General features: G+C 43.7%; 1 protein-coding gene across 2 annotated transcripts in view; it reads right to left on the minus strand.

Moving 5' to 3' along the window:
• Positions 1-804: 804 nt before the first annotated feature.
• GTF3A (general transcription factor IIIA) overlaps positions 805-26,563 on the minus strand; it is a 406,888-nt gene continuing 381,129 nt past the window's right edge. For both annotated transcript variants that reach the window (XM_044073277.1, XM_044073276.1), the window contains exon 9: positions 805-1,482. In XM_044073277.1, coding sequence (XP_043929212.1) covers positions 1,330-1,482 — 153 coding nt within the window. In that variant the 3' untranslated portion in view covers positions 805-1,329. The remainder of the gene's footprint in view (positions 1,483-26,563) is intronic.

The raw sequence follows: 26,563 nt of genomic DNA on the forward strand, positions 1-26,563 counted from the left end.
TTTCGGACCTCGGCGGCCTGTCATTATCTTTGCATTTTTTCAGAATCCCGGTAGTCGGATGGCTAACTAACGACATTTCTGGATAATTAAACAGAGAAATGAAATATTTAGAGGCGAAAAAATATACAGATGACTGATAATGCACTGATTAAATAAAGCACAAAACCGACAGCAAGGTACGTCGTGGTCAGGGCTTAAGAAAAAATACAGTACGAATGAAAATCTTTGAGGTATTTGCTTTCCACAAGTAATGCAATTCTTAACTTTTACTGACATTGGTAAGGAGCAAGAAAAAGTTTCCCCAAAGGGGTACTTCGCTTTAGTTGAAGACTTCGGTTCTGAAACTCGAAAACGAACATTTCAGGAGTCTGTCGACCGGCACTTGTGAACTACTACTGCTTCGGGCACCGCACAGCAAGAAAGACTGATGTAATGGCATCGGCTGCATGTTTCATACCCCTGACGTCATGGAAGAAGGGACAGCAATGGACGCAGGACCGAATACTTTGTTAATCAGGCCGACTGAGGGCTACCTGCAAGCAGATAACCCAAATGTAATGACTGCAACAGTGAAACACGAAGAACATCTAGCAGAAAACAGTACAGATATTTATCTCAAGCACTTAAAAACTGAGGCACCATTTTTAAGTGCGTCTGCTTAAAGGTATACAAGGGCTAGGAATCTTAAGGTCCGTGACCACTTGCCTACTTTTGTTCTTATATTTCTAAAGAGCATGCCCTTAGGAAAGGAAAACAAATCAGCAAAATGCTAAATGGATGCACACAGAGGACAAACAACCAAAATGCTCTGCAATATTGACATTTATTAAAATAAACCAGAACATAAAGTCTTTTATACATGTCATTCTGTGAAAAAGGTGCAGTCAAGTCCACCAAACGGGTTTGATTCCTTATGCAGGTTTTATGTCTTCAATAACATTTTCTATATCAGTTGCAGATCAGTGCAACTTGTCTATACAATTTATGAAACTAAACAAAATTTACAAAAATAACTATTTATGTACAGAGTCTGCAAGCATTCAAACCCTTTGTGGCCAGCATGTCAATACAGTTAAGAGGTTTCCCCAATGCATACATGTACAGCACAGAAACACTGTGGCTTCAACCAAACTAGGTCATTTACCCACAGACAAGTTCAAACGGTCAACACAAAAAGTATGTGTAATGCATTCTTAACAAAATGGCCATCTATTCTCATTATATGAGCTAGCAGGATCAAGTCATATCCTCTGTGCTGAAATCACTTCATGTAGTGGGGAGAAACCTCTAGTGCTAACACTGTAGAATTCACATTTCTTGATTAAATATCTAATCAAGCTTTAAGGATTGGAGGTTTGGCGATTCAGAAACGAACATGTTTTCAACAATTTCAGTGTCAGCAACTGCATCTGTGATGATCATGTCCTTTGGAGGAATAAACCCACTCAAACGAGATGCAAGACTGCGTTTTGGTCGTTTTTTCTGTTAAAAATAAGATTAACAAACAAGTAGATTTTAGTTTATTTTCTTGAGTCTGAAAGCAGTTTTTGATGAACACTATACAAGTTCCTTACCCCTAAAGCAGCACAATAGATAAGGATTACAACACTGCCCAAATACTTTGCAAACAGTGGGAAAATTGAAGTCAATAGTAAACAGCAAACTCCAGTTCTAAAATACATATTTACCCCAATACTAGACTCTTGACTTTTTATTCCATCTGGTTCAAAATATATCAGTATATTAGATCCAACATCACTAAGTTTTAAACTCTCAGATCCAGTATCAGGCTCCTCCCCTCTACCCATAACACCCTTCCATCTGTATAGTACCTCAGCTAGAGTTTGCCTACCTACATCCTAAAACATACCTCTACTTCAAACTGAAGAAAAAGAAAATAGAGGAAAGAAACCAGGATAAAGTACAAAACTGCATACATGACAAGGCTATGGACAGATCCAACACAGTCAATCAAAAGCCATATAAGTGACAGTTTGGTATGGGGGAGGGAGGGAAGGTTGAGCTGAATGGAAGATGACACGGCTCTAGCATTATGCTAAGTGTAGCATTACAGTAAGTACATTGCTAGTTATTTACCTTGATGCTAGAGATACAAAAGTCTTCATTTCCCATGTCTTCTCAGTCCATTTCAACATATAGGACAGATTCCCCAACTACTATAAACTCCATGGTGGTTTTATGGGAGGATATTCCAGAGGATGGTGGGAGTCAAAGGAAGTATGGGAGTCCAAGTTATAATGGGAAACAAAAGTATGAAAATGTAAAACAGCAGCTGCAGCACAAATATCTATTTCTGGCAAAATACCGGCGAACTGGCGACTGGATTAGGGGAAGCGTCGTTGGCAGCTTTGGACCTAGGCAGCCTGTCTTTATCTTTGCATTTTCTCGGAATTCTGGTAGTCTGACGGCTTACCGACATTTCTGGATAATTGAACTGAGAACTGAAATATTTAGAGCCAAAAATATACAGACGACAGATAATGCTTTGATTAAATAAATGACAGCAAGGTACGTTGTGGTCAGGGCCTAGGCAAAGAATACAGTACGAATGAAAATCTTGTGAGGTATTTGCTTTCCACAAGAAATGCAATTATTAACTTTTACTGACATCTTTTAGGAGCAAGAAAAAAAGTTTCTCCAATGGGATACTTAGCTTTAGTTGAAGACTTTGGTTCTGAAACTTGAAAATGAAAATTTCAGGAGTCGGCAGACAGGCACTTGTGAACTGCTTCTGCTTCGGGCACCTGCTTCGGGCACTGGATGGCAAGAAAAACTGGTGTAATGGTGTTGGCTGCATGTTTTATACCCCTGATGACCTGACGTCCTGGAAGAAAAGACAGTAACCGATGCAGGACCCAAGACTTTGTTAATCAGGCCGACTGAGGGCTACTGCAAGCCAATATCCCAAATGTGATGACTGCAACAGTGAAACACGAAGAACATCTGAGAGGTCTGACTCACCATAACAGCTTGCAACTCAGATATAGCTCTGACTTGTACAAGAACAGTAAGTAAAAAAATTTCCATGTTAAGAACCTCAAATCAGCCAGATTAGATAGTTCAAATGGAACAAGTGTTAAACTTCAACAGAAAATTAAGATCCTAAGAATGAGGGTCACTTTTTTGGAGGCTGCTCATGCAAAACCTCTTTCAAAAACTGACATGAGAATGCACTGGCAGGGGAGGATCCATGTGCAGACATGCTGAAATGGCCAACAATTAAACCTTGGAGGGCTAGGAAAGGCCATAACAGTAACTATCAATTATAAAACCGGAGAAAGTACAGTTGTGTACACCTACCATAAATGTAGATGTTCGAGTGTCTTCACTGTTGCAGTCATAACTGTAGGGGTGCTCCTGCCGGCAGGCAGCCCGAGGTCGGCCAGAATCCCAAAGTCTGGGTCCGGCGTCGGCTGTATAAGCTAGTATCCTGACGTCAGTACGCCTTGGTACATAGCCCTCAGCCGACGCCATCTTCTCCAGCCTTTCTTGCCCTAGATGTCAGAATACCCCAATAAATCAAAAATGAATCCAACAAGGAAACACAAATACACCACAAATGAGAGAAAAAGAGGGGATAGGAGGGAGGGAAACCCCGACTGCAACAGTGAAGACACTCGAACATCTACATTTATGGTAGGTGTACACAACTGTACTATGTTCTTCGTGTTTCACTGTTGCAGTCATAACTGTAGGGTGGAATCCCAAAGCAGTGTAGAGAGGGAGGAGGCTTTAGATAGAAGAAGGGGAGGCAAGAATACCCTGCAAGACAGCAGAGGCAAAGCCTGCCCTAGACTTAGAAAACAAAGGGAGATTGTAGTGCTTGGAAAAAGTATGCACTGAACTCCAAGTGGCAGCTTCCAAGATATCCTTGGTATGTACTCCTCTGAGAAAAGCTGTAGAAGTAGCAGCTGCTCTAGTAGAATGACTTCTAATGGTTCCAGGAAACTGTTTACCATGATGAGTGTAACAAAATCTGATCCCATAAGCAATCCATTTGGAAATAGTTTTGTTTAGAAATTGGTTTTCCAAGTGAACTGGAGGCAAAGGAAACAAACAATTGGTTAGACTTTCTGAAATCTTTAATCTTGTCCAAGTAAAATCTTAACTGTCTGTGCACATCCAATGAATGCAAAATCCTTTCCCCTTTATTTTGAGGATTTGGAAAGAAAGTAGGAAGGTGAATTGTCTGATTCAAGGCCACTTTCGAAATCACCTTAGGCATGAAAGTAGGATTGGTCCTCAAGGATACTCTGTCCTGATGGAAAATAAGGTATGGTTCCACAGCCATAAGAGCTTGCAACTCTGAGACCCTTCTGGCAGAGGTCAAAGCTAACAAAAGAACAGTCTTCCAAGATAGAAACTTAATATCTGAAGATGCAGCAGGCTCAAAAGGAGGCAAAGTAAGTTTTTCTAAAACATAATTAAGATCCCAGGCAGGGACCGGAGGGGTCCTTGAAGGCCGCAAATTCTTAGCCCCCCTCAAGAACTGTTTCATCAAAGGATGTGAAAAAACAGGAGGATCAGAACTGAAATGCAGAGATAGCAGAAGCATGAATCTTAATGGAAGAAAATGAAAGTCCCTTAGATAAAAGCTCCGAAAGGTAAAGCAAAATAGAGGAGAGATCAGGAACCTGAGGATCAGAACCTCGGCCCTGCATCCAAATAGAAAACCTCTTCCATTTAGAGGCATAAGATTTCCTAGTGGTAGGCCGTCTAGCTTCCAAAAGAACATCCAAAACTTGTTTGGGAAGACTAGAGGCAATCAAATTCCTTTGAAGAGCCAAGCTGCCAAGCAAAGGGTCTTGAGATTGGAATGTAGTAACTGACCCTGATGCTGGGACAGAAGCGAAGGGTTCAGTGGAAGAATCCAAGGAGGCCCCGAGAACAGGAGCTTTAGAGTCGGATACCAAAACTGTCGAGGCCAATTTGGAGCAATCAAGATGAGGAACTTCGGCTTGTCCTGCTTTATCTTCAGTAGTACCCGAGGTAGTAGAGGAGGGAAGGCATATGCTGACAGACTTCTCCAGCTGAAAGACAGGGCATCCACTCTCCATGCTGTTTTGTGGAAGGACCTGGTGCAAAAGCGAGGCAGCTGATGATTGAGATGGGATGCAAACAGATCTATCTAGGGACATCCCCAAATGCAGTAATCCTTTTGAACAAGTTGGTGTCTAGCATCCATTCGTGAGGATCCGAAATGTTTCTGCTCAGGCTGTCTGCTAAAAGATTCTGTTTTCCTGGAATGAATTGAGCCTGGAGATGCAGATTCAAATTTAGAGCTGTGACCCATAAACCCATAGCCAGTCTGCAAAGGGGGTAAGAATGAGATCCCCCCTGCTTGTTGATGTACCACATGACCGTGGTGTTGTCTGTGCGAATTAGCAGAGGCCCTGGTTGGAAAAGGTGTTTGAAGGCCAAAAGGGCATTTTGAACTGCCAACATTTCCTTCAGATTGATGTGCCAGTGAAGATGGTCCTTTGTCCAGGTTCCCTGCTGGCAATTGTCTAGAAAGTGTGCTCCCCAAGCATAATCCGAGGCGTCCGTGGTTAGGATTTGAGTAGGTTGTCGTTCAAAATGCATGCCCTGGACCACCAGAGGAACTCCTTCTGGAGGCAGGGGATCAGAGGAATCAGAATATCCAGATCGTGATAATGCTGTGACCATACACTTTTCAGATACCATTGAAGCTTTCTCATGTGAAGCCTTGCGTTTGGAATCAACAGAATGCAGGAAGCCATGTAGCCCAGAGCCTGCAGGAATTTCCTTGCAGTGAGCTGAGATAGAGTTGCCAAGGTGTTGAAAATAGAAGCCAGCTGAGTTTGTTTTTCTGGAGTGAGGTAGGCCCTTTGTAAGGTTGTGTTTAAGAGGGCTCCCAAGAATACCATTTGTTGAGAAGGGATCAAATGTGACTTTTTTATGTTCACTGAGAATCCCAGTAAGAGGAGAAGACGTTGAACGAAGTCTAGATGTTGAAGCAGAAGATCTTTGCTGTCTGCCTGAATAAGGCAGTCGTCCAAATAGGGGTAAATCTGAATCCCCTGAAGTCTGCAGTAAGCCACTACTGGTGCCAGGCACTTGGTGAAGACTCTGGGCGCAGTAGATAAACCAAAGGGCAGAACAGAGAATTGAAAGTGCCTCGAACCTGCCTTGAACCTGAGGAATTTCCTGCATTCTTGTCTGATAGGGATATGCAAATAGGCTTCCTTTAAATCCAATGTCACCATCCAGGCGTCCTGAGAGAGCATTGGAAGTAACTGTTGCAGAGTAAGCATCTTGAACTTTGGAATTTCCAAAAAGGTGTTTAACACAGAAAGGTCCAGAATAGGTCTCAAAGAGTTTTGTTTTCTGGGAACCAGAAACAGCCTTGAATAAAATCCTTTTCCCATTTCCAAGAGTGGAACAGGCTCTATGGCTCTCATGGCCAGAAGAGCATCCACTTGAGTTAAGGCCTCTGACCATTGAAGTTTTGGCAGATCTGGCCAACCGTGAGTCCTTGGCAAAGTGTGAAAGTGGAACTTGTAACCTTTTAAAATCACATCCAATACCCATTTGTCCTGGGTAATCTGAGTCCAATTCCTGTAAAAGAGACAGTTTTCCTCCGAGAGGCGTCCAGGTAAAGAGGTCCTGAAGCCCAACCGAGAGAGTCATTGAGTTTGTTTTCTTTGAGATTGGGATCTGTCTTCTCCCCTTCTAGGTGAAGAAGCAGTCCATTGTCTAGATCTGTACGAGGTCTGGCCTTGACCACGACCTCTGGGCGTCTATATCTTCCCCTTTGAGGCCTGTCAGACGTGGGAAAGGACCAATTTTTAGAGGGCCAATTCCTGGAAAATCTAGGAGGCTGAACCTGCAAGAAATCTTTTACAGTCTGCATGGACTTTGCCTTTTCTTCCATCTTTTTAATAACTTCCTCAGCCTTAGAACCAAAAAGAACATCATGTTGAACAGGGGCATCTAATAGCTTAGCCTTAACCTGTTCAGGCAAACTTTGTTCACGAAGCCAGGCATGTCTCCTAATCACAGTACCAGAGGCAGCAGCCTTGCAGGAAGCATCCAAAGCATCAAAACCACAATGTAAGCTATGCTTGTTAACCTGTTCAGTAGCATGCAAAATATCCTGAAGTTCCTTATCCTCTGCACAAGCAGGTACGGAAGCAAGCTTTTGCTTTAAAACAGACAAAAGAAATTGCTGGTATTTAAACATATGAAACTGGCAATTTAATGCCCTTACAGATAGGGTAGCAGAAGTATATACCTTTTTTCCCCACCTGTCTAAAGCACGAGAATCCTTCTCAGGGAATAGGATTTTTAGAAGTAGCAACCTTAGCAGCTTTAGAACCCTGAGAAATAGTTTCAGGGTCTGCAGAAGGATTTTTAAATAAAAATAAATGAGAGTCAGGAACCCTATAAAATCTATCAGGCTTAGAAGGAGCAGGAGGCATGGAATCAGGATTCAAATTAGCCTCAGAAAAAGCATCATCAACAATGTCCAAGACAGGAGGGATAGCTAAAGGCCTATGCTGAGGAAGAAGAAATTCTCTTTTGGAAGCAGAATATTCCTGTCCTTCCCAATGAAAATGTTCCCTCATCTCATGCAAGGTTTCCCCAAAAGAAAAATCCTCAGGCGGAGAGGCCGAGGGCAAAGATTCCTCAGCATCAGAATCCTCATAAGGGGGGAAGGTATAGCCCTGATCAGAGGAAGAAACAGAAGAGACAGAGGCCTGGTCAGAGGAATCCAGAGTAACATCCTGTCGAGGCCTTTTCTCAGGAGGGGGGTGAGAACCCCTAATCATTGTAAGCAAGTCTTCAGCCATCCTCAATAATTGTTTTTGTGTCTTGGGAGTGGATTCAGAAGCAGCTTGAGCTGAAACTTTAGACTTAGTAGGAGTCTTTGTCTTTGCCTTTGAAATAGTAATGTGAGTAGGCCTGAAAACCCCCTCAGAAGCCGGTACCTGCACAGCGGTTCCGGACCCATCTGAAGGAGTGACGTCCGAAGGTCCTGCAGCAGTTAAAATAGTGGGCCTTGATGGCTCCCCATGGGAGTCCGTATCGCCATCGGTTCAAGCGGCGGACGACAGGGGCTGCAAAAGCGCCTCACTGACGACAGCCGAACCGGACGCTGGCTCCAGCTGCAACGAGTCCTGTTTGGACCTCGGAGGCCTGTCTTTATCTTTACGCTTCTTTTGAACTCCGGTAGTATCCGACGACATTCTGTAATTGAAGCGTCTGCCAAAATAATTTAAAGCCCAGTCGTACCTGCGTTTGATAGTACGAGAGTTGAACCTGGCACAGAACCGACAACAAGAAACGTCGTGGTCAGGGCCTAAGCAAGGTAGACAGTAAGAGTGGAAATCTTTATGAGGTATTTGTTTCCCACACGCTATACAATTATTAACTTTTTCTGACATCGGAGGAACAAGAAAAAGATTCCCCAACGGGGTACTTAGCTTTGAGAAGAGAAGTAACAACTTCGGACCGACAACAACCAAGAATGCTGTTCGAAAATCGCCAACCAACGTTTTGCGAGCTGCTTTCCACCGCACGGCAAGACAGACTGGAAAAGATGGCGTCGGCTGAGGGCTATGTACCAAGGCGTACTGACGTCAGGATACTAGCTTATACAGCCGACGCCGGACCCAGACTTTGGGATTCTGGCCGACCTCGGGCTGCCTGCCGGCAGGAGCACCCCTACAGTTATGACTGCAACAGTGAAACACGAAGAACATCTAACCCCGAATGGGTACTGGTTATTTTGACACCAACCAGAAAACCTTTTCCCAATTTGCTTAAATATGATTTTCTAGTAGCAGGCTTTGTCTCCATTAGTACCCTGGTGCAAGTCTTCAGAAACAGGATCCTAATGGGAATTACAACCCTATCATCCATGCAGTCAGATAAAGTTGACTGGAGGCAGGGTATACCAAGCATCCCTGATCTTGTGTGAGTAGATCCATTCTGTGTAGAAGCTTCTGGTAATTGTCCCTGGCCATTTCCAAGAGAGAGAACCACTGTTGCCTGAGCCAGACGGGAGTAACCACAATGACCTATGGGGATTTCAACTGAATCTTCAAAGTACTTTGTATAGCTGTGGATAGGGTGGAAAAGCATACAGGAACATTCCTGTCGATGGAAAGGAAAAGGCATCAACTTCCATGCCTTCTTGCATGGAGTCCTAGCGCAGAATCTTATCAACCGTTTTGTGTGGAGTTCCTCAGTTAAACTGCCTCCTCCATGATGGATCAAATCTTGGAAGACCCTTGATCTAGTTTCCATTCATGACAGTCTGCCCCTTTCTGCTCAGCCTGTCTGCTGTACAAATTTTACTCTAACGGAATGCAGGCTATTTGCAGAGTGAGACAGCTAGCCTGCAATGGGGCTACAGGTCAGTTACCCATTGCTGGTTGGCGTACCACATAGCCGTGGTATTGTCTGTAACCATTTAAAAGGTCCAGGGGACCAAAAATAATCATTTTGAGTGCACAGCCAGGGAAGCATTTCTTATTTATGTGCTTGCATCAGTCATTGGTGTCCCACACACACTGCACTTTTATCCCTCTTGAACCCCCCACCCCCCAACAAGCAAAGTCTGAAGAGTCTGTAGTGACTGCTTTGGCGTAGGGGTGGTAGAGAAAACCTGGATTTAGAGAAATTTGCTGCCTCCACTAAGTGATTTGTCTTCTGACAAACCCCAGTTCTATGGTTTGAAAGGATATTAATGTAGACACAAAAGAAACTTCAGATGCCATTGTATCTTTCTCATATGCAGTCTTGCCAGGGATAGAATAAAAATAATTAAGATGCCACAAGACCCAAAACCCTGAGATATGAGAGGTTTGCATGGAGGACTTTAGGAATAGATCTAGATATACATCTATTTTTTTCCTGTGGAAGAAAAGCTCTTTGAACTGGTGTCTAGCTGACACCACAGGAACACAATCATGTGTGAAGACTTTTGAATGTTCCATTTTAATCTCAGCTTGTGCAAGACATCTCTCACCGGAGACAGATTCATGACACTTTGAAAAAGACTCTGCAAAGATTAATAAACCTAAATATGGAAAAATGTGGACACCCTATAGCCTGCAATGAGCTATAACAGGAGCTAGACATTTTGTGAATGCTCCTGGAGCAGTGGGTAGTCCAAAGGGTAAGGCAGAAAAATGATAAGATCCAGACAAACATAACTTTAAACACTGAAGTCTGGACGAACAGGGATGTGATGAGCATCTTTTGAATCTAGTGTTACCAAGAAACTTGAATGAGGAAGAGAGAGGCTGTGAAGTGACAATTTTGAACTTTGGCACCATCACAAACAGGTTTAGGAAATGCAGATCCAGAAGTGGCCTCCCAGCATTTTCTTTCTTTGGCACCAAAAACATCCCTGAATAAAAACCTTTCCCAATCAGCATGTGTTTAAGGACAGAGAGAAACGGAGTCTGGTCTAGGGGTGAGGAATTACCTCCTGATGAAGAGTGATTTCCTCTCACTGCCATCTGTAACCTTAATTATCTTTAGAACCCATTTATGTGAAACTGTCAAGAGAAAAAAGTGGAGATTCAGACTTTCTAAAAGGGAAAGGATTTTGCCAGAGTGGAAGGGGTGGGGGAGAGACAAGGTCCCATAAACAGTCATTTTGACTGACTGTTCTTGTTTTTGGTTTCTGAATTATTTTTGGAATCCCCACCCCCCCAGCCATTTCTTAACTGTCTGTTAATCCCCATTTTGCAGAATATTTCTTTTTTTGCCAAAACTAGAGAATCCATTGGAAAAGGAAGGCTGAAACAAAAAAAATACTAGTTCATCACACTTTATTCTGATACCTCTGCAGATGAGGATCCAAAAACTAAATCACTATCCAAAGAAAAATTAAATATTTAAAATCTGGATTTTTCACATCTGGGATTTTGAGAATGCAGCCGGGCAAACCTCCTCAAATAGTACCAGTAACCATAGTCCTCAAAGTACATCAACCAAGTCACAGACACTGTAAATGAGTTTTGACTTGTTCAAGAGAAAAAAATTAATTTAAAAGCAGATTTACCCTCATAAGAACCTACAGGCAAAACATTCCTCATACTTTCACTATTAAAATCCGAATAAACCAACACATCCTGACAATTCAAAATTCTGAAAACTCAAAGTTGCAGAAGCATACACTTTTCCCCCCATACTCATCTTCCCACCAGTCAGAAAGAGGGATTGGAATGAACCTAATGTTTAGCAGCAGTAAGATTAACTAAATCTATTGATGCTGGGTCAGATTTGGGAAGAGTGTATAAAAACGTAAGATTGAGAAACTACACATTCTGCCTTTTTAATGGTGGCAGGTTGACTATCAAGAAAATTGCAAGTATTGACACATCCTTCATAGCTGACAAAACTGGAGAATGGGTGAAGGTTCTGGAAATTTCTTCTGCAACAGTTCACAGTATTTTCTGAGGGACTGAGAAACCTCAGTGTTCTCTTACAGAAAACGCTAGTAAATTCTGGAAAAAAAAAATCTCAAAGTGTTTCACTGCTGTTTAATACTTATTTGCGGTAAATGTTCCAGTACTGATTCTTGGGTCTTCCTGCCATGCACAGGCCCATGACTGGCCCCAGTTGAGTCTTTGCATCATTCCTAGTGGGACAGGTGTTTGGATACCAGGTTATATAAAAGTGGCGTTTGTCTGTCCCATCTTCAGGTCTTTCTAGGTTGCGTTACACAGTCTGGTCTTTCCAAGAGGAAAAATAATTTTTAAAACATGAACTGAAGTCAAGGCGGGGATGGTATTGGCTGAGACACCTGGCCAGAAAGTCCCACAATAATATGGAAGAGGCCATCCAACAGAGGGACAGGAAGGTGGATGCTTGTACTGCAACACTGATCTACTCAAACATCTACAATTATGGCAAATGTAACAAAAAAGTGTACTGTTCTTTGTACACGATATTGCAGTACTGGTTCTTGGGATGACTTCCAAAGCTGCAGGTTGGGTGGGTAGGCTGTTTTGTGGCTCCTGGAACTGCAGATTTTGTACACTAGCAGGAACAAATCCTGCCCTAACCCTGAAGGCATTGCCTAAATGATAGTGCTTGGTGAAGATATGGAAGCTATGGACAGAAGTCCATGTGACCGCTTCCAAAATTGTTTGGGTACACACACCTTTAAGGAAGGTGGTGGCTGCCCTGAGTCGTGTGGAGAGAACCCGGACATGGGCTGGTAGTGGCTTACCATGATAAATTATAGCAAAGTAATGCAACTGACTGTCCACTCTGAAATAATTTGTTTACAGACAGGTCTACCACCTTCTTTCCCCTCATATAAAGGCCACTAGCAGTTCTGCTCTTTGGGAACTCTGTTCAGATAACACCTAATCTCATGTTGCACACCCAGGGAATGCAGAATTTGTTCAGCTTTGGAAAAAAGAAAATGGAAGGTGAAAGTACAGTTTTGTACCTACCATAAATGTAGATGTCCGATAGGTATGCATCTGCAGTCATCACATACGGGTTGTCCTGCCTCAGGCAGCCCTTCGGTCGGCCGGATTCCAACGTCTGGGTCCGGCGTCGGCTGATGTCGCCCCTTCCTCGACGTCAGAGCGCCTGGGGTATAAAAGCGTCAGCCGACGAAGGAGGGAGGGTAAACCTGACTGCAGATGCATACCTATCGGACATCTACATTTATGGTAGGTACAAAACTGTACTATGTCCTTCAAGGATGCATCTGCAGTCATCACATATGGGTAGAATACCATAGCCAATCTGGGGGTGGAGGATCTATGTAAAGGATGGTGTAGCTAAAATGCCCTGCAGGACTGCCGTAGCAAAGCCTGCTCTGGATCTGGAATATAAAGGTAAATTGTAATGCTTGGAAAATGTATGCACGGAGCTCCATGTAGCAGCTTCTAAAATGTCCTTGGTAGCCACCCCTCTAAGAAGGCTGTGGAGGTGGCTGTGGCTCTGGTGGAATGAGGTCTAATGTTAGCTGGCACAATTTTTCCATGAAAGGAATAACAAAAACGAATGCAATTCCCTATCCATTTTGAAATTGTCCGTTTGGAAATTGCTTTTCCTTGTGCGCCAGCAGCATATGCTACCAACAGCTGGTCAGTTTTTCTGTAGCTTTTAGTTCTGTCCAAGTAGTAGCGCAACTGTCTGTGTATGTCCAGGGTGTGCAGAAGTTTCTCCCCTTTGTTTTGTGGATTTGGAAAGAAGGTAGGCAGGTGAATAGCTTGGTTTAAGGAGACCCTGGATACCACCTTTGGCATAAAAGGACTGGTTCTCAATGAGACTCTGTCCTGATGAAAAATAAGAAATGGCTGTACTGCCATGAGGGCCTGTAACTCAGATACTCTTCTTGCTGAGGTTATGGCCAGAAGGAAGGCGGTCTTCCAAGACAGGAACTGTAGTTCTGCAGATGCTGCTGGTTCAAAGGGAGGCAGAGTTAGTTTTTCCAACACGAAGTTAAGGTCCCAAGTAGGCACTGGAGGTTTCCTTGGAGGATTGATGTTTTTAATTCCTCTTAGAAACTGTCTTAGGAGAGGATGAGAAAAGACAGGTGGATCAGTACTGTACTGTACTCTGCTGAAATTGCTGAAGCATGAATTTTAATGGAAGAGTAAGACAGGCCATTGTGGAGCATTTCTGCCAAGTATTCCAGGATATGTGCCATGTTCATCACGGTCGCATCTAGGCCCTTTGTGGTGCTCCAGTGTGAAATCTTTTCCATTTTGCTGAATATGCCTTTCTTGTGGAAGGCCGGCGAGCTTCCATGATGATATCCTTCACTCTCTTGGATAGCTTATCCTGAGGAGAAGTCAAGGTATTTTCCAGGCTGTTAGTTGCAAGGTTTTCAGGTTGGAATGCAGAGTTTTGTAATTGTGCTGTGTCAGGAGAAGTGGCCATTGAGGAAGAGGCCATGGTTTTGTGCGTGACATGCTCTTTAACAGTGGGTACCAGTGCTGTCTTGGCCAGTCCGGAGCTATCAGAATCACTTTTGGCTGCTCTGTCCTGATCTTCAGTAAGACCTTGGTCATTAATGGAAGAGGTGGAAATGCATACACTGTTAAGAGTTCTCCAGCTGAAAGATAGGGCGTCCACTTTCCATGCTTGTGGGTGGTATGTCCTTGAGCAGAATTTCTTCAGCTGATGATTGTGGGGGGAGGCAAAAAGATCTATGTCTGGCCTTCCCCATGATTGTGTTATCTGTAGGAAGATGTCTGGGTGCAGCATCCATTCGTGTGCATCCATGATATTTCTGTTTAAGCTGTCCGCCAGTATATTGTCTTTTCCTGGTACAAACTGGGATTGCAGGTCTATATTGAGTTTCAAGGAAAGTTCCCATAGATTCATTGCCAGTCTGCAAAGAGGGTAGGAATGGGTGCCTCCTTGCTTGTTTATGTACCACATAACTGTGGTGTTGTCTGTCCTTATTAGCAGGTGGCCTTGATGCAGAAAGAGTTTGAAGGCCTCGATTGCATGCATCGCTGCCAGCATTTCCTTTTGGTTTATGTGCATGCGTAGCTCCTTTTGTGACCATAGTCCTTGAATACATCTGCCCTCCATGTGTGCTCCCCAACCGTGGTCTGAAGAGTCTGTTGTAATGGTTTGGCTGGCTATTGGCTTGCTGAAGGGCAGACCCCTGTTTGACTGGCTTGCTTGAGCCCACCACAGAAATTACTTTTGGAGGCATGGAATGAGTGGGATCACAGTTTCTAAGCTGTGACTGTGCCGAGTCCATAAACTCCTTAGGTACCATTGTAGTTTCCTCATATGCAGCCTTGCTTGTGGAATCAGAAGAATGCAAGATGCCATGTAACCCAGGGCCTGCAGGATTTTCCTTGCAGTCAGCTGAGTTTGTCTTGTCAGATTTTTGAAGTAATCCGGTAGTTGTCTGTTTTTCTTCTGTGAGAAAAGCCAGTTTGGTGGTTGTGTCTAGATCCGCACCCAGAAAAGTTATTCTTTGGGATGGAACAAGTCTTGATTTGTGAATGTTGACTGTATATCCCAAGGCCTGCAGTAGGTGGATGGCATAATTCAAGTCCTTTACCAAAGTTTGTTGGCTGTCCGCTTGTATAAGGCAGTCGTCCAGATATGGGTATATTTGAATCCCCTGAAGTCTGCAGTGTGCAATTACCGATGCCAGGCATTTCGTGAATACTCTGGGCGCAGTAGATAAGCCAAAGGGCAATGCTGAGAATTGATAATGCTCTGAACCTGCAAGAAATCTGAGGTGTCTTTTGCAACTTTGTCTGATAGGGACATGCAGGTATGCCTCCTTGAGGTCTAGAGTCACCAGCCAAGACCCCTTGCCCAGTATGGGAAGGAGTTGCTGTAGTGTCAGCATTTTGAATTGTGGCACAATGAGACAAGTATTCAGTGCGGACAAGTCGAGAATAGGCCTCCATTGATTTTCTTTTCTTGGAACAAGGAATAGTCTGGAATAAAATCCTTGGCCTTGTTCTGAAAGAGGAACCTTTTCTATAGCTTTCATTTGCATTAAGTTGTAGATTGGTTTCAAAGCCTCTGCCCTTTGATTTGGTGGCAGGTCTGGCATGCCTTTTCTTTTTGGCAATGTGTGAAAATGGAACCTGTATCCTCTGTCTATTATTTGCAGTGTCCATTTGTCTCTTGTAATACTGTGCCAATTCTCTGAGAATAAAGAAAGCTTTCCGCCCAAAGGTGCTTCTAATTGAGCCCTGGTTGGCGGAGTCAAAGCAAAGTCATTGAGTCTGGCCTTGTGCAGCAGTTGTAGGTCCTGCACTACCTCTCTGGTTGGGAGGCTGCCATTGACGTCCTCTGTAGGAGCCTCTAGCTTGCCCTCTACCTCTGGCACGCCTGTTCTTGCCTCTCTGAAATCTTTGTGTGTCCGGAAAGGACCAATTCTTGGTAGGCCAATTTCTGCTGAATCTTGGTGGTTGGACTTGTAGAAAATCTTTGACTGTTTGTACAGATTTTGCCTTTTCCTCAAATTTCTTTAAGACCTCCTGAGCAGTGGAGCCAAATAACTTTTGCTTTTCCAGTGGAGCATCCAGAAGCTTAGCTTTAACATGGTCTGGCAGAGATTGTTCCTTCAGCCAAGCATGCCTACGTATGACTGCACCTGTCCTAGCTGACCTACATGAAGCTTCCAATGCATCATAATCACACTGTAAGAAATGGTTGCTAACCTGCTGGGAGTTATGTACCAGATCCTGAAGTGATTTGCGATCTAGGGGTTCAGGTGAAGACGCAATTCATCTAACAAATACTCTTGGTACTGTATCATATGAAATTGACAATTTAATGCCCTCATAGAAAGAGTAGCAGAAGTATACACTTTTTTACCCCATCTCTCTAAAGCCCTGGACTCCCTTTCAGAGGGGAGTGGATTTTTAGTAGTGGCAGCTGCAACCCCTTTAGGGCCCTGGGAAATAGTTTCTGGATCAGCAGAGTGGGCCTTGTAAAGAAAATGATGCGAGTCCGGGACCCTGTAGTACCCATCGGGTTTGACGGGCCGGGGGAAGAGTATCAGGGGTTATGCTAGACTCAGAGTACACATCATCAATGACATTCAAAACAGGAGGAATAGCCAAAGGTCTATGCTGAGGTAAATGCAGAAAAGTTCTTAATCTTTTCCTGGAATCAGAGAATTCCTGGCCCTGCCATTTGAAAATGCTCTCATAGTGTGAAGGGTCTTCCCGAAGGATAGTTCTTCAGGAGGGGAGGCCGAGGGGATTGATTCCTCTGCATCAGAATCCTCGTAGGCCGAAAAAGCCTCCTCCAAGTAGTCCGAGAGAGCAGAGCCATCAGAGGCCTCCTCAGATCAGAAGGATCAACCCTGGGCCTTTTGTCTAGAGGAGGTTGAGAGCCCCTAATCAAGGAAATAAGGTCCTCTGCTAAAGTTAGAATCTGAAAACTTGTAGAGGGTCCCTGAGGAATCACCCTGGGAGGCATAGCTTTTGTATGTTTAGCAGCTTTAGCCCTGGTGAATGCCTTTATGGACATGGATGCAGGAGGCCTAGCTGCACCATGTGCTGGTGTAGTTTTGTCTAGAGGAATGGTGTCGGAAGTTTCCAAGACACCAGTTTCTGAAGGAAATTTAATAACAGACTCAGCAGGGGCCTCCGGGGCCAAGGTTGTCGGTTGAGCCGTTTCGGGGGTCGGAAGTACCAAGGACTCTGTTTCAGCTGAGACAGAGACACTCGCGGTAGGCCTGGCCGTGGTTTCAGCCGAAACCGCGGTCCGCGTGTCGGTCCTTGTCCTTCCGTTTCTTTATTAAATGTGAAGTCGGAGTCTCCGACGGCATATTGTATGAAAAACTAGCCCCAAAAAATTCCTCTGCAAACTCCGCCAGACGTCTAAGAGTGCGTCGGTTGAAGGAAGCACAGGCTGAACAGGCCGAGACGTTGTGGTCTGGGCCTAGGCAGGGGAGGCAGTAAGAGTGGAAATCCTTATGAGGTATTTGTTTCCCACAAGTTAAGCAATTAACAACTTTATCTGACATCGGCTGAGGCAAGAAAGAGTCCCCAACGGGGTACTTAGCTTTTGAAGTCTTCGGTAGCTGAATTGCAGGAGCTGGCCGACCGGCACTTGCGAACTGCTTCTGCTTCGGGCACCACGCGGCAAGAAAGACTGAGGAAGATGGCATCGGCTGATGCTTTTATACCCCAGGCGCTCCGACGTCGGGGAAGGGGTGACATCAGCCGACGCCGGACCCAGACTTTGGAATCCGGCCGACCGAAGGGCTGCCTGAAGCAGGACAACCCGTATGTGATGACTGCAGATGCATCTTTGAAGGACATCAGCTTAATTCAAGGAGAGTTCCGATTTCTCCTTTTATGCCCAAGGTAGTGTTAGTTCTAAAGGTTACCCTGTTCCTGAGGAAAACAATGAAATGTTTTTGGCACATCAAGGCTTGTAGTTCTGGAGACCTACCTGGCTGAACTGATAGCCATCAGCAGGATGGTTTCCATGTGATCATCTTTAAAGGAGCAGAATCTGCTGGCTCAAAAGGTGGCATGGTTAGTTTTTCAAGAAAAAGTCCGAAAAGGAATTTGGTTTCTTCTGGGAGGTCTCAGATGTATAAACCCCTTTTCAGGACCAGTTTTGAATGCGGGTGAGAATAACTGGGGGGGAATGGGGGAGGCAGGCAGAGATGGAGAAAGCATGCACCTTGATACTGTAATAAGAAAGACCCTACTGAAATAACCCAGAAAGACACTACCCAGAAAAACTCCAGTACTAGATTTATGTCCACACCGGGAGGCATGATGCTTTTGGTTTGGTGCAAAAAATGCTGCCATTTGGATAAGTATGATTTTTCTGGAAGTAGGCTTTCTTGCCTCTCTCAGGATAGAGAGCACTTCAATTAAGTTGTTTGCATTTTTTGGGTTGAGAATAAAATCCTCCATGCTGCAAGTTTGAGTAGGCAGATGAAGTACGATAGTCTACTTACCCAACTAAAGGTGTCTATCACAGGTGACGGAATGTAGTATTTCTGTTCAGTGACAGTCAAGAGAAGGAAGAACCAGTGTTGCATTGGCCTGAAGGGGACAATAAGTATCATGTTTTGCCTGTCTGATCTCACTTAACACTACCATAGGGATAAGGAGAAAGGGAGGAAAGGCATACAGAAAGAGGTCTGTCCATTTGAAGAAAGAGTCAGTCCATGCAACTGTCAACTGTGTTCGTCAAAAGCACATTTGTAGCGTGTGCTCAGGCAGCTAAGAAATGTATGCTGAGGCACCCCCATTAATGCTAAAGTCCAGGAAGATCCCTCTTCCATACTCATCTGTTGAGGTCCAGAAGGTCCCTGCTTAAAGCCAGCAACTCTTTTCTGGTTTATGTGAAGTTTCCTTTACTCTGGGGGGGGGGGGGGGGGGTTAGATACCTTGCAACTTCAGGAATCCCAAGGCTGCTCCCCAGGCTCTCTCTCTGAAATGCCTGTGGTGATTCTCTTGTCTGTTAGAGAAGACTGCCCCTGGATTTTGCAAAATGTCATCTAGCCACCAAAGCAGCTCTTTTTAAAGCAGGGGAGAACAGGCACCAGGGGTTGAGTACGTTTTTCAACTTTTTTTTTTTGGAACCACTGGAGTTTGCCAGATGCTATGTATACCAAAGCCCATACATACTCCCTTGTGGAGACCTGATGTGGCAGTAGGCTGTGCAGATAGTTGGTCGGAAAGAAATGTCTTGGGGTAAGAAAGCCTTTTGCTGTACTGAATCTATCAATGTGCCCAGAAAGAAAATTCTTGTCTGAGGCTGAAGTTGGGACGTGGAGGTAGACAGTGAGGTCTGAAAGCAATCCATGTTAACTTGCAAAGAAGTGTCAGGATAGATTTTCCCTTGGATAAGGCAGTCGCACAGGTAAGTTAGAGAGGTGTACCCCCTAATGTTCTACAATAGGCTATAACTGGAGTTTGACATTTGGTGAAAAATGGCAGAGCACAGAATTAGTGCAAACCTGCTGCTACAAGCTGAAGGCATCACCTGTGCTCCTCTGCAATAGGAATGTAAAGATAGGTGTCCTTCAGATCTAGTGTAACCATGTAGGCTCCAAGAATGGTCATGGGTAACAGTTTTTGAAGGGTTAAAATTTTGAATTTGGAATACGTAGAGACTTTGTCTCCAGATGCCTTCCTTGTTTGGGAAAAGAAAGCTCCTGGAACAGAATCATGTTGCTTCCTCCTCAGCAAGGACTGGTGAAGGGACTTAGTTGCAGAAATTCTTGCATTATGGGTGGGTGGAGGGGTCAATCTTTTGGGGGCTTTGACATCTCTAGGAAGGGGAACCTCTCTCTAAACTGAATGAAATAACCTTTTTCTATGCTGTTTAGGACCCACTGGTACCTTACGAGTTTCCACTGTTGAAGGAAGAAAGATTTCCACTAAAGCAGTGAAGGAAATTGCATAATCAAGACACACACTCCAGAGGTATTATACCCAGGTACAGCGGACAAATTCTCCCACTGTTTTGATTTGCTTCCTCCTTTTTGTCCAATTTTTCAAAAAAAATGTTCTCTGCTGATGGCCCAAAAAAGGAATTCTTTACTCAGTGGGGAATCCAGTTGTTCAGGCTTTGCTTGGTCAGAGAGTGGCCGAGTTCTCAGCCAGGTGCGTCTGAGTGACAGAATCTGCAGCAGCTGCTTTACATAATACTACATTTAAGAGAACGTCTGGACACATGCAGTGTTGCTCTACTCTCTTGTAAGGCCTTGTCTGCAATGCTCTCTACCTTACTTTATTCCTTACAATAACAATAACAAATAATTATTTTATCACGAAAAATTGGCAATAGAGAACACTCAAAGGAAAGCAGATGCACCTTTTTGCCAAATCTGTATACCAATCTACTTTAGCTATCATTAAGTAAGTGTGTCCACTTTTAGTGGATTCAGTGGACACTACTGAAAGATCAGCTTGTTTCTTGGGCAAGGTAGCAGCAGAAGGAACAGTAACAGAATTCCATGTAAGCTGTGAGGACTCTGGTCCTATAAAGGCTTTTGACTTGAAACTTAGCACAATCCTGACAACTTGCATACAAGGCCATGTCAAACCCAGAGCTGCTGGACATGCTACACTTAAAAAATCCCAATTCCTTAAAGCCACACGCTCCAGGGATCTAAACCTTGTCAAAACAACAAACAAAATATGCTGGAGGGATAGGTTTCCTGACCCAGAGACTCCCCAGACTCTGGAACAGACTGCCCATACATGTCAAGCAGAGCACCTCTTTGGCCCTCTTCAAAAGGAACCTTGACAATTGGATAGGAGAAAGGAAATTCAACCCGAGGATTAAGTCAGTCGCCCTGCTAGACGGTCCAGGGAAGTAAATCGTGTGGGAAGAAATAGCCAGGGAATTGTTATGCCTAGGCTTGTATAGGCCCTAGTGCCGATAGCCTAGTACCAACCTATGAACTGGAAACATTCTGCTAAAGCAGCAAAAAAAGAAAAGTATGTCTTTATGTGGGATTTGCTTCCCACACTGCAAGCAGTTATTGGCCTTTTTAAGCATTAAACAGAAAAAAATTCTCCCCAAAAGGGTAACTGAAAGCAGGTTACAAGGAACTCTGTAGAAAAGGAGCCGAATGATGGACTCAAGTACCTGATAAATAAAATTTAGTAGTAGTGGTAACCCCTGATTCAAAGTGGTAGGTACTACACCGGAGGGATCAAGTTTAAAAGACGAGTGGTCTGAGGAGCAAGCTATGCCCACAGTAGAGTCACCCACCTGTGGCCGAGGCAAAATGCTGGCCTGCTGTTGTAACAAAGGTTGTTTGCCTAATGTTTTCTCTTTTTGTGGCTATGAGGACCGACCGACCATGGGACCAGTAGCTTGTTTCATTGTCAAACTGAAACATGGTGCCTCTCACAGGGAAAACAAGCAGAAGCCAGTGAAAAATTTTGTATTAAGTCACTTTTTTCATACAGAAACAGTAAAAAAAAGCACTTTAAAACACTGTCAGCCTCTGAAACGTAAAAATTTCTCTACAGAAAAATGTTTTTCCATTACATTACGCAACTTTTAAACTGACTAAGGAGAAAAGTGTGCTTATGTTCAGAAGTACAGTTAAGACTCATGACAGTTTGTTCAGACACCTAGCTTAAAATAACTTTCTTAAACGAGAGTACAACAAAACTTTTTTACTGTGGAAGTTTTTTCCCCAAAGGGACTTATCTGCCCAGCAAAAGAACACAAGCTGAGTCTATTCCTTAAAAGCCCACAGAGAATCACTCTTCAAAGGCAAGAAAGCTCTGAAGGTCTTGGCACTCAAACCGGTCTTTTTAGTTTGCTTATCTTGAAATGAAGTGACCTGAAGCTTTGGAAGTTGGCTGCCTGTTACATCCTTGGAAAAATACAACTTGTAGCTAAGGCTACTGCAGCACTAATCAATATGATGAACATAGACTTCCACAAACTGCGGATTAAAAAGGAAGTCTATAATCTGGGCCTAAAACAGCAAAGTAATGTCCCAAAGAGGAAGTGGGTCCCTACATGGTCCAAGAAGAAAACTTCTTTGTAAAATAATTACTGAACAATTTCAAAAATGCAACAAGGGTCTGACTTTCTCCAACATGAGAGTTAGAGATGGCTGCCAGATGCACTTTTGAGAGTAAAAAAAAACTCACACCCTCCTGAAAAAAACCCTGGCAAAACTCCAGAACAGAAGATAATGGAGCTGAAAAAAGTATCAAAAGCTTTGGAGAAGGCCCATATTGCAAATCTCTTCCACTTCTACAGATTTTTTGGTTACAGTTTTCTGTAAAGAAGATGGGGGTACGGAGTACAGTGGGAGAAATCCTAGCATTTCTGGCCATCACTGGAACTGAAGAAACCAAGCAGTTCTCTGATGGCTTGGTGTGGCTGGCAGGATGAGTGACTGGAGTTGTGGAAGGGGATCCTGCACCCAGGAAGAGTAGTTTTAGATGAAGCTAAAACAAAGAACCAATCTGACTCAGCCAAAAGGAGACAATGAACATCACTCCTGCCTTCCACCACATCACTTTCTGTAGAAACTTTGTTATAAGTTGAAAATGTGGGAAGGCATAAAGGAGAGACTGAGGTAAAATGAGAGTTAAAGCATCACTCAGTGACTGCCCCTCTTGAGGAATCAAGGCAAAGTAGCGGCTGCATTTGGTATTGAGAGGATGTGAAAAAACTGCAACAAAGCTGACCCCAGAGGTTAAAAATCTTGGTAGCTACAGACAGACCACCTGAGAAGGGGGAGAGTGGACCTGCTCAATTTATCTGCTAAAAGCACTGGAACTTCCCAGGATATAGGTTACCAGTAGAAAGAAATGGGAAAACACCCATTGCCAAGCACTCATGGCTTCTCAACATAATGGATAGGAGTGGGTTTGTTGATGTACCAGACTACAGCCATGTTGTGTGGAGAGAAATCACAATTGGGGGGGGGGTCTTAAAAGGCTTGCAACACTAGGTGACAGTCCTCCCCTCCAAGATAAAGTTTCGCCTCTGATGTAGTCTATGTGACTTGGACACTCCAGTCCTGCCTCCCTCTGTCACTGTGGCACTGGAGTGTGGGAAGATTGAAAGAGCAACATATAACCACTACTGGGGAAGGGAAGCACCAATGAGTAGGATGTCTACAGTGCGTGAGAGACTCAGACATCGCGAGAGGGAGCGCGAGACCGATCTTGTGAGAGTGAGAGCCAGCTCTTGAGCGAGAGCGAGAAAGAGAGAGAAAGAGAAAGAGAAAGTGAGAGAGAAAGAGAAAGAGAGAGACAGAGACAGAAAGAGAGAGACAGAGAGAAAGAGAGAGACAGAGAGAGAGAGAGAGAGAGAGAGAGAGAGAGAGAGAGAGAGAGAGAGACAGAGAAAGAGACAGAGAGAGAGAGAGAGAGAGAGAGAGAGAGAGAGAGAGACAGAGAGAGAGAGAGAGAGAGAGACAGAGACAGAGAAAGAGACAGAGAGAAAGAAAGAGAAAGAGAGAGAGAGCGCCAAAGCTCTTGCGAGAGAGTGAGAGAGCGAGCAAGCGAGAGAGCCAAAGCTCTTGCGAGAGAGAGAGAGAGAGAGCGCCAAAGCTCTTGCGAGAGAGCCACAGCTCGTGCGAGAGCGCCACAGCTCGTGCGAAAGAGTAAGAGAAAAAAGAGAAAGCTCATGCGAGAGAAAGAAAGCTTGAGCGAGAGAGACAGCACTTGCAAGCACAAAAGAAAGCATGTGCCCACAAGGGAAAGCACGCACACACGCACGTGAGAGAGAGAAAACATATGCACAAGAGAGAGAAAGTGCATGTGTGACGGAGACAAAGTGCAAACACCGGGAACCTCTAAAACCTGAGATGCATTGCAACCAATGCCACACTCCTGGTGAATCCCCTTGGGGGCTGTGGGAAGACCAGAAGACAGTGTCCTGAAGAGGAAGTGGTTGGCTCCCAGCTGAAAGTGGAGGAACCTTCTGGACTACCCTGCTACTGTAATGTGATGGTAGACAACCTATAGGTCCATTGAGCACATCCAATTATCCTCTCTCAAAAGGAGCAGAATGGGCTGAATCATAACCATCAGGAAGTTAGTGTGCTTTACAAACTGGTTTAGATGATAAAAGGTCCAACATGGGCCCCGAGATCCAGTCAGTAACACTAATAACTAAAGCTATACAAAGCTGTTTTTGGAAAGTGAGAGAGATGGCAAAAAGGGCGGGAAGGTGTACTCAACAAGAAATGTAGCTGGTTCAAACAAGTGCTCTGGGCTGGTATTGTGGACCAGTGTCCCACATATATATATATATATGCATGCACATCTCCATACCCCCATCCATACCCCCAGCATCCGACGTATGTATATATATATATATATATATATATATATATATATATATATATATATATATATATATATATATATAAGCATGCACATCTCCATACCCCCATCCATACCCCCCGCATCCCACATATATATATATATATAAGCATGCACATCTCCATACCCCCATATCTCCATATATAGAGACACAGAGATATATATATAAGCATGCACATCTCCATACCCCCAGCATCCCACGTGTATATATATATTGTATATATATATATCCATACCCCCATCCATACCCCCGCATCCCATATATATATATATATATATATATATATATATATATATATATATATATATATATAAGCATGCACATCTCCATACCCCCATATACAGAGAGACAGAGAGACAGAGAGACAGAGAGACAGAGAGACAGAGAGACAGAGAGACAGAGAGAGAGACAGAGAGACAGAGAGACAGAGAGACAGAGAGACAGAGACAGACACAGAGACAGAGAGACAGACACAGAGACAGACACAGAGACAGACACAGAGACAGACACAGAGACAGACACAGAGACAGACACAGAGACAGACACAGAGACAGACACAGAGACAGACACAGAGACAGACACAGAGACAGACACAGAGACAGACACAGAGACAGACACAGAGACAGACACAGAGACAGACACAGAGACAGACACAGAGACAGACACTATATAAAAAGTTTATACACCCCTATTAAAATGCCAGGTTTTTGGGATATAAAAAAATGAGAACACAATAAATCACTTCAAAGCTTTTCCCACCTTTAATGTGATTTATAACCTGTACAATTCAACTGAAAAACAAACAAATCTGTCAGGGGAAAAAATATAAAAAAATAAATGTACAATAAGCTGGTTGCACAAGTGTGCACACCCTTAAATGAATACTTTGTTGAAGCGCCTTTTGACTTAATTACAGCATTCAGGGGAAAAGAATGTTGGCATAGTTATTCTGAAATTGTAGACTGTCATAGGTTCACAAAAGACCCTTGTATCTTGTTATTCCCTCATGCAGTCTTCTTTCTGTTTCCCCTATGTGGCATAAGAAGGCAGGGATTGTTGGGAGATATGGGGAACCTGAAAAATCTTGTAAACTCCATGAATTAAACTTCCTCTCTGATCAAACTGTTTGAGGACCTGAATAGCAGATCGGCCTAATAAAACCTCCTTGCCGAATACAGCATTCAAAACTTCAGACTTTACCTCATTAGAGATTTGTTTTCATATCAAGGCATAATTCCACAAAATGGTAGCAGAAGCAGAGGTTCTAGCCACAGTATCGACACAATCATAATGCACTCCCACGGAGAAGAGAGATGGGCACTACCTTTAGGGGGAAGGAGTGGTAGCAAAAACTTTCCAACTGACTATACAAAAAATCCACATACTTTCACATATAGGTCTAATAGTTTAAGAATTCTATATGCTTAATAGGAAGAAAAAAGTATTACCGAATCTTTCCAAAAATCTTCCCCTCCTTGTCCTCAGGAGAAGAAATGGATATTAGGAGTCTGTTTCCTGCTTTGGAAGACTATTGCTGCAGGGACAGACAAAAGCTAAGAAAAGTGCTGGTTAAATTCGAGAAACTTTGTATAAGCTTACTTTTTTGGGGACTGAAGGGTATGCATCACAGTTGCTACAGGCAGAGCATTATATTACATCTTCCAAGGCTGGCACTCGGGGAGAAATGGGTGTAAAGTGAAGCGTATTCACTTGTTAACATAGGTTTCCTCAATTCAGATGGTACATCCATTTCTTCCCATAAAACAAGTCATTCATCCCAGCAATCTGGGAAACAAAAACTCCTCCAGAGGAGACAGAGGACCAAATTTCCTCACAATCAGAAATTTGGGCTTGAGAATCTGCAGGAGGCAGAGTCCTGTCTGGCATCATCTGACAAGTCTTCCTCAGGAATATAGGTACTGACCCGATTTAAACATACTGTATTCTGTGTACAAGGATTGACTGTAAATTTCTTAGCCAAGGTAAGAAAATCTTTTCCTAGAGATACCATTGTCCAATGAAGAATGTTTAACTTTTTGTTTTTTAAATTTACAACCAACTGGAAGGATCTTTTGCCCCAAACTTGGGTCTCTTCCTGTGGCCACATCCAGCAGCATCCCCCAGTATGTCTTTGTGCCCCACTAAAGATGGTTTTCTCACGCTGTGGCTACAGTTACTAAATAATCTGCAGTCATCCCCACCAAACAAACCTCACCACTCAAAACATTTACATCATAAAAATAAGTTTATATCAGCA

The sequence above is a fragment of the Protopterus annectens genome, chromosome 5.part1, assembly GCF_019279795.1.
Source record: "Protopterus annectens isolate FY-2018-M chromosome 5.part1, PAN1.0, whole genome shotgun sequence".
Classification (NCBI taxonomy): Eukaryota; Metazoa; Chordata; order Ceratodontiformes; family Protopteridae; genus Protopterus; species Protopterus annectens.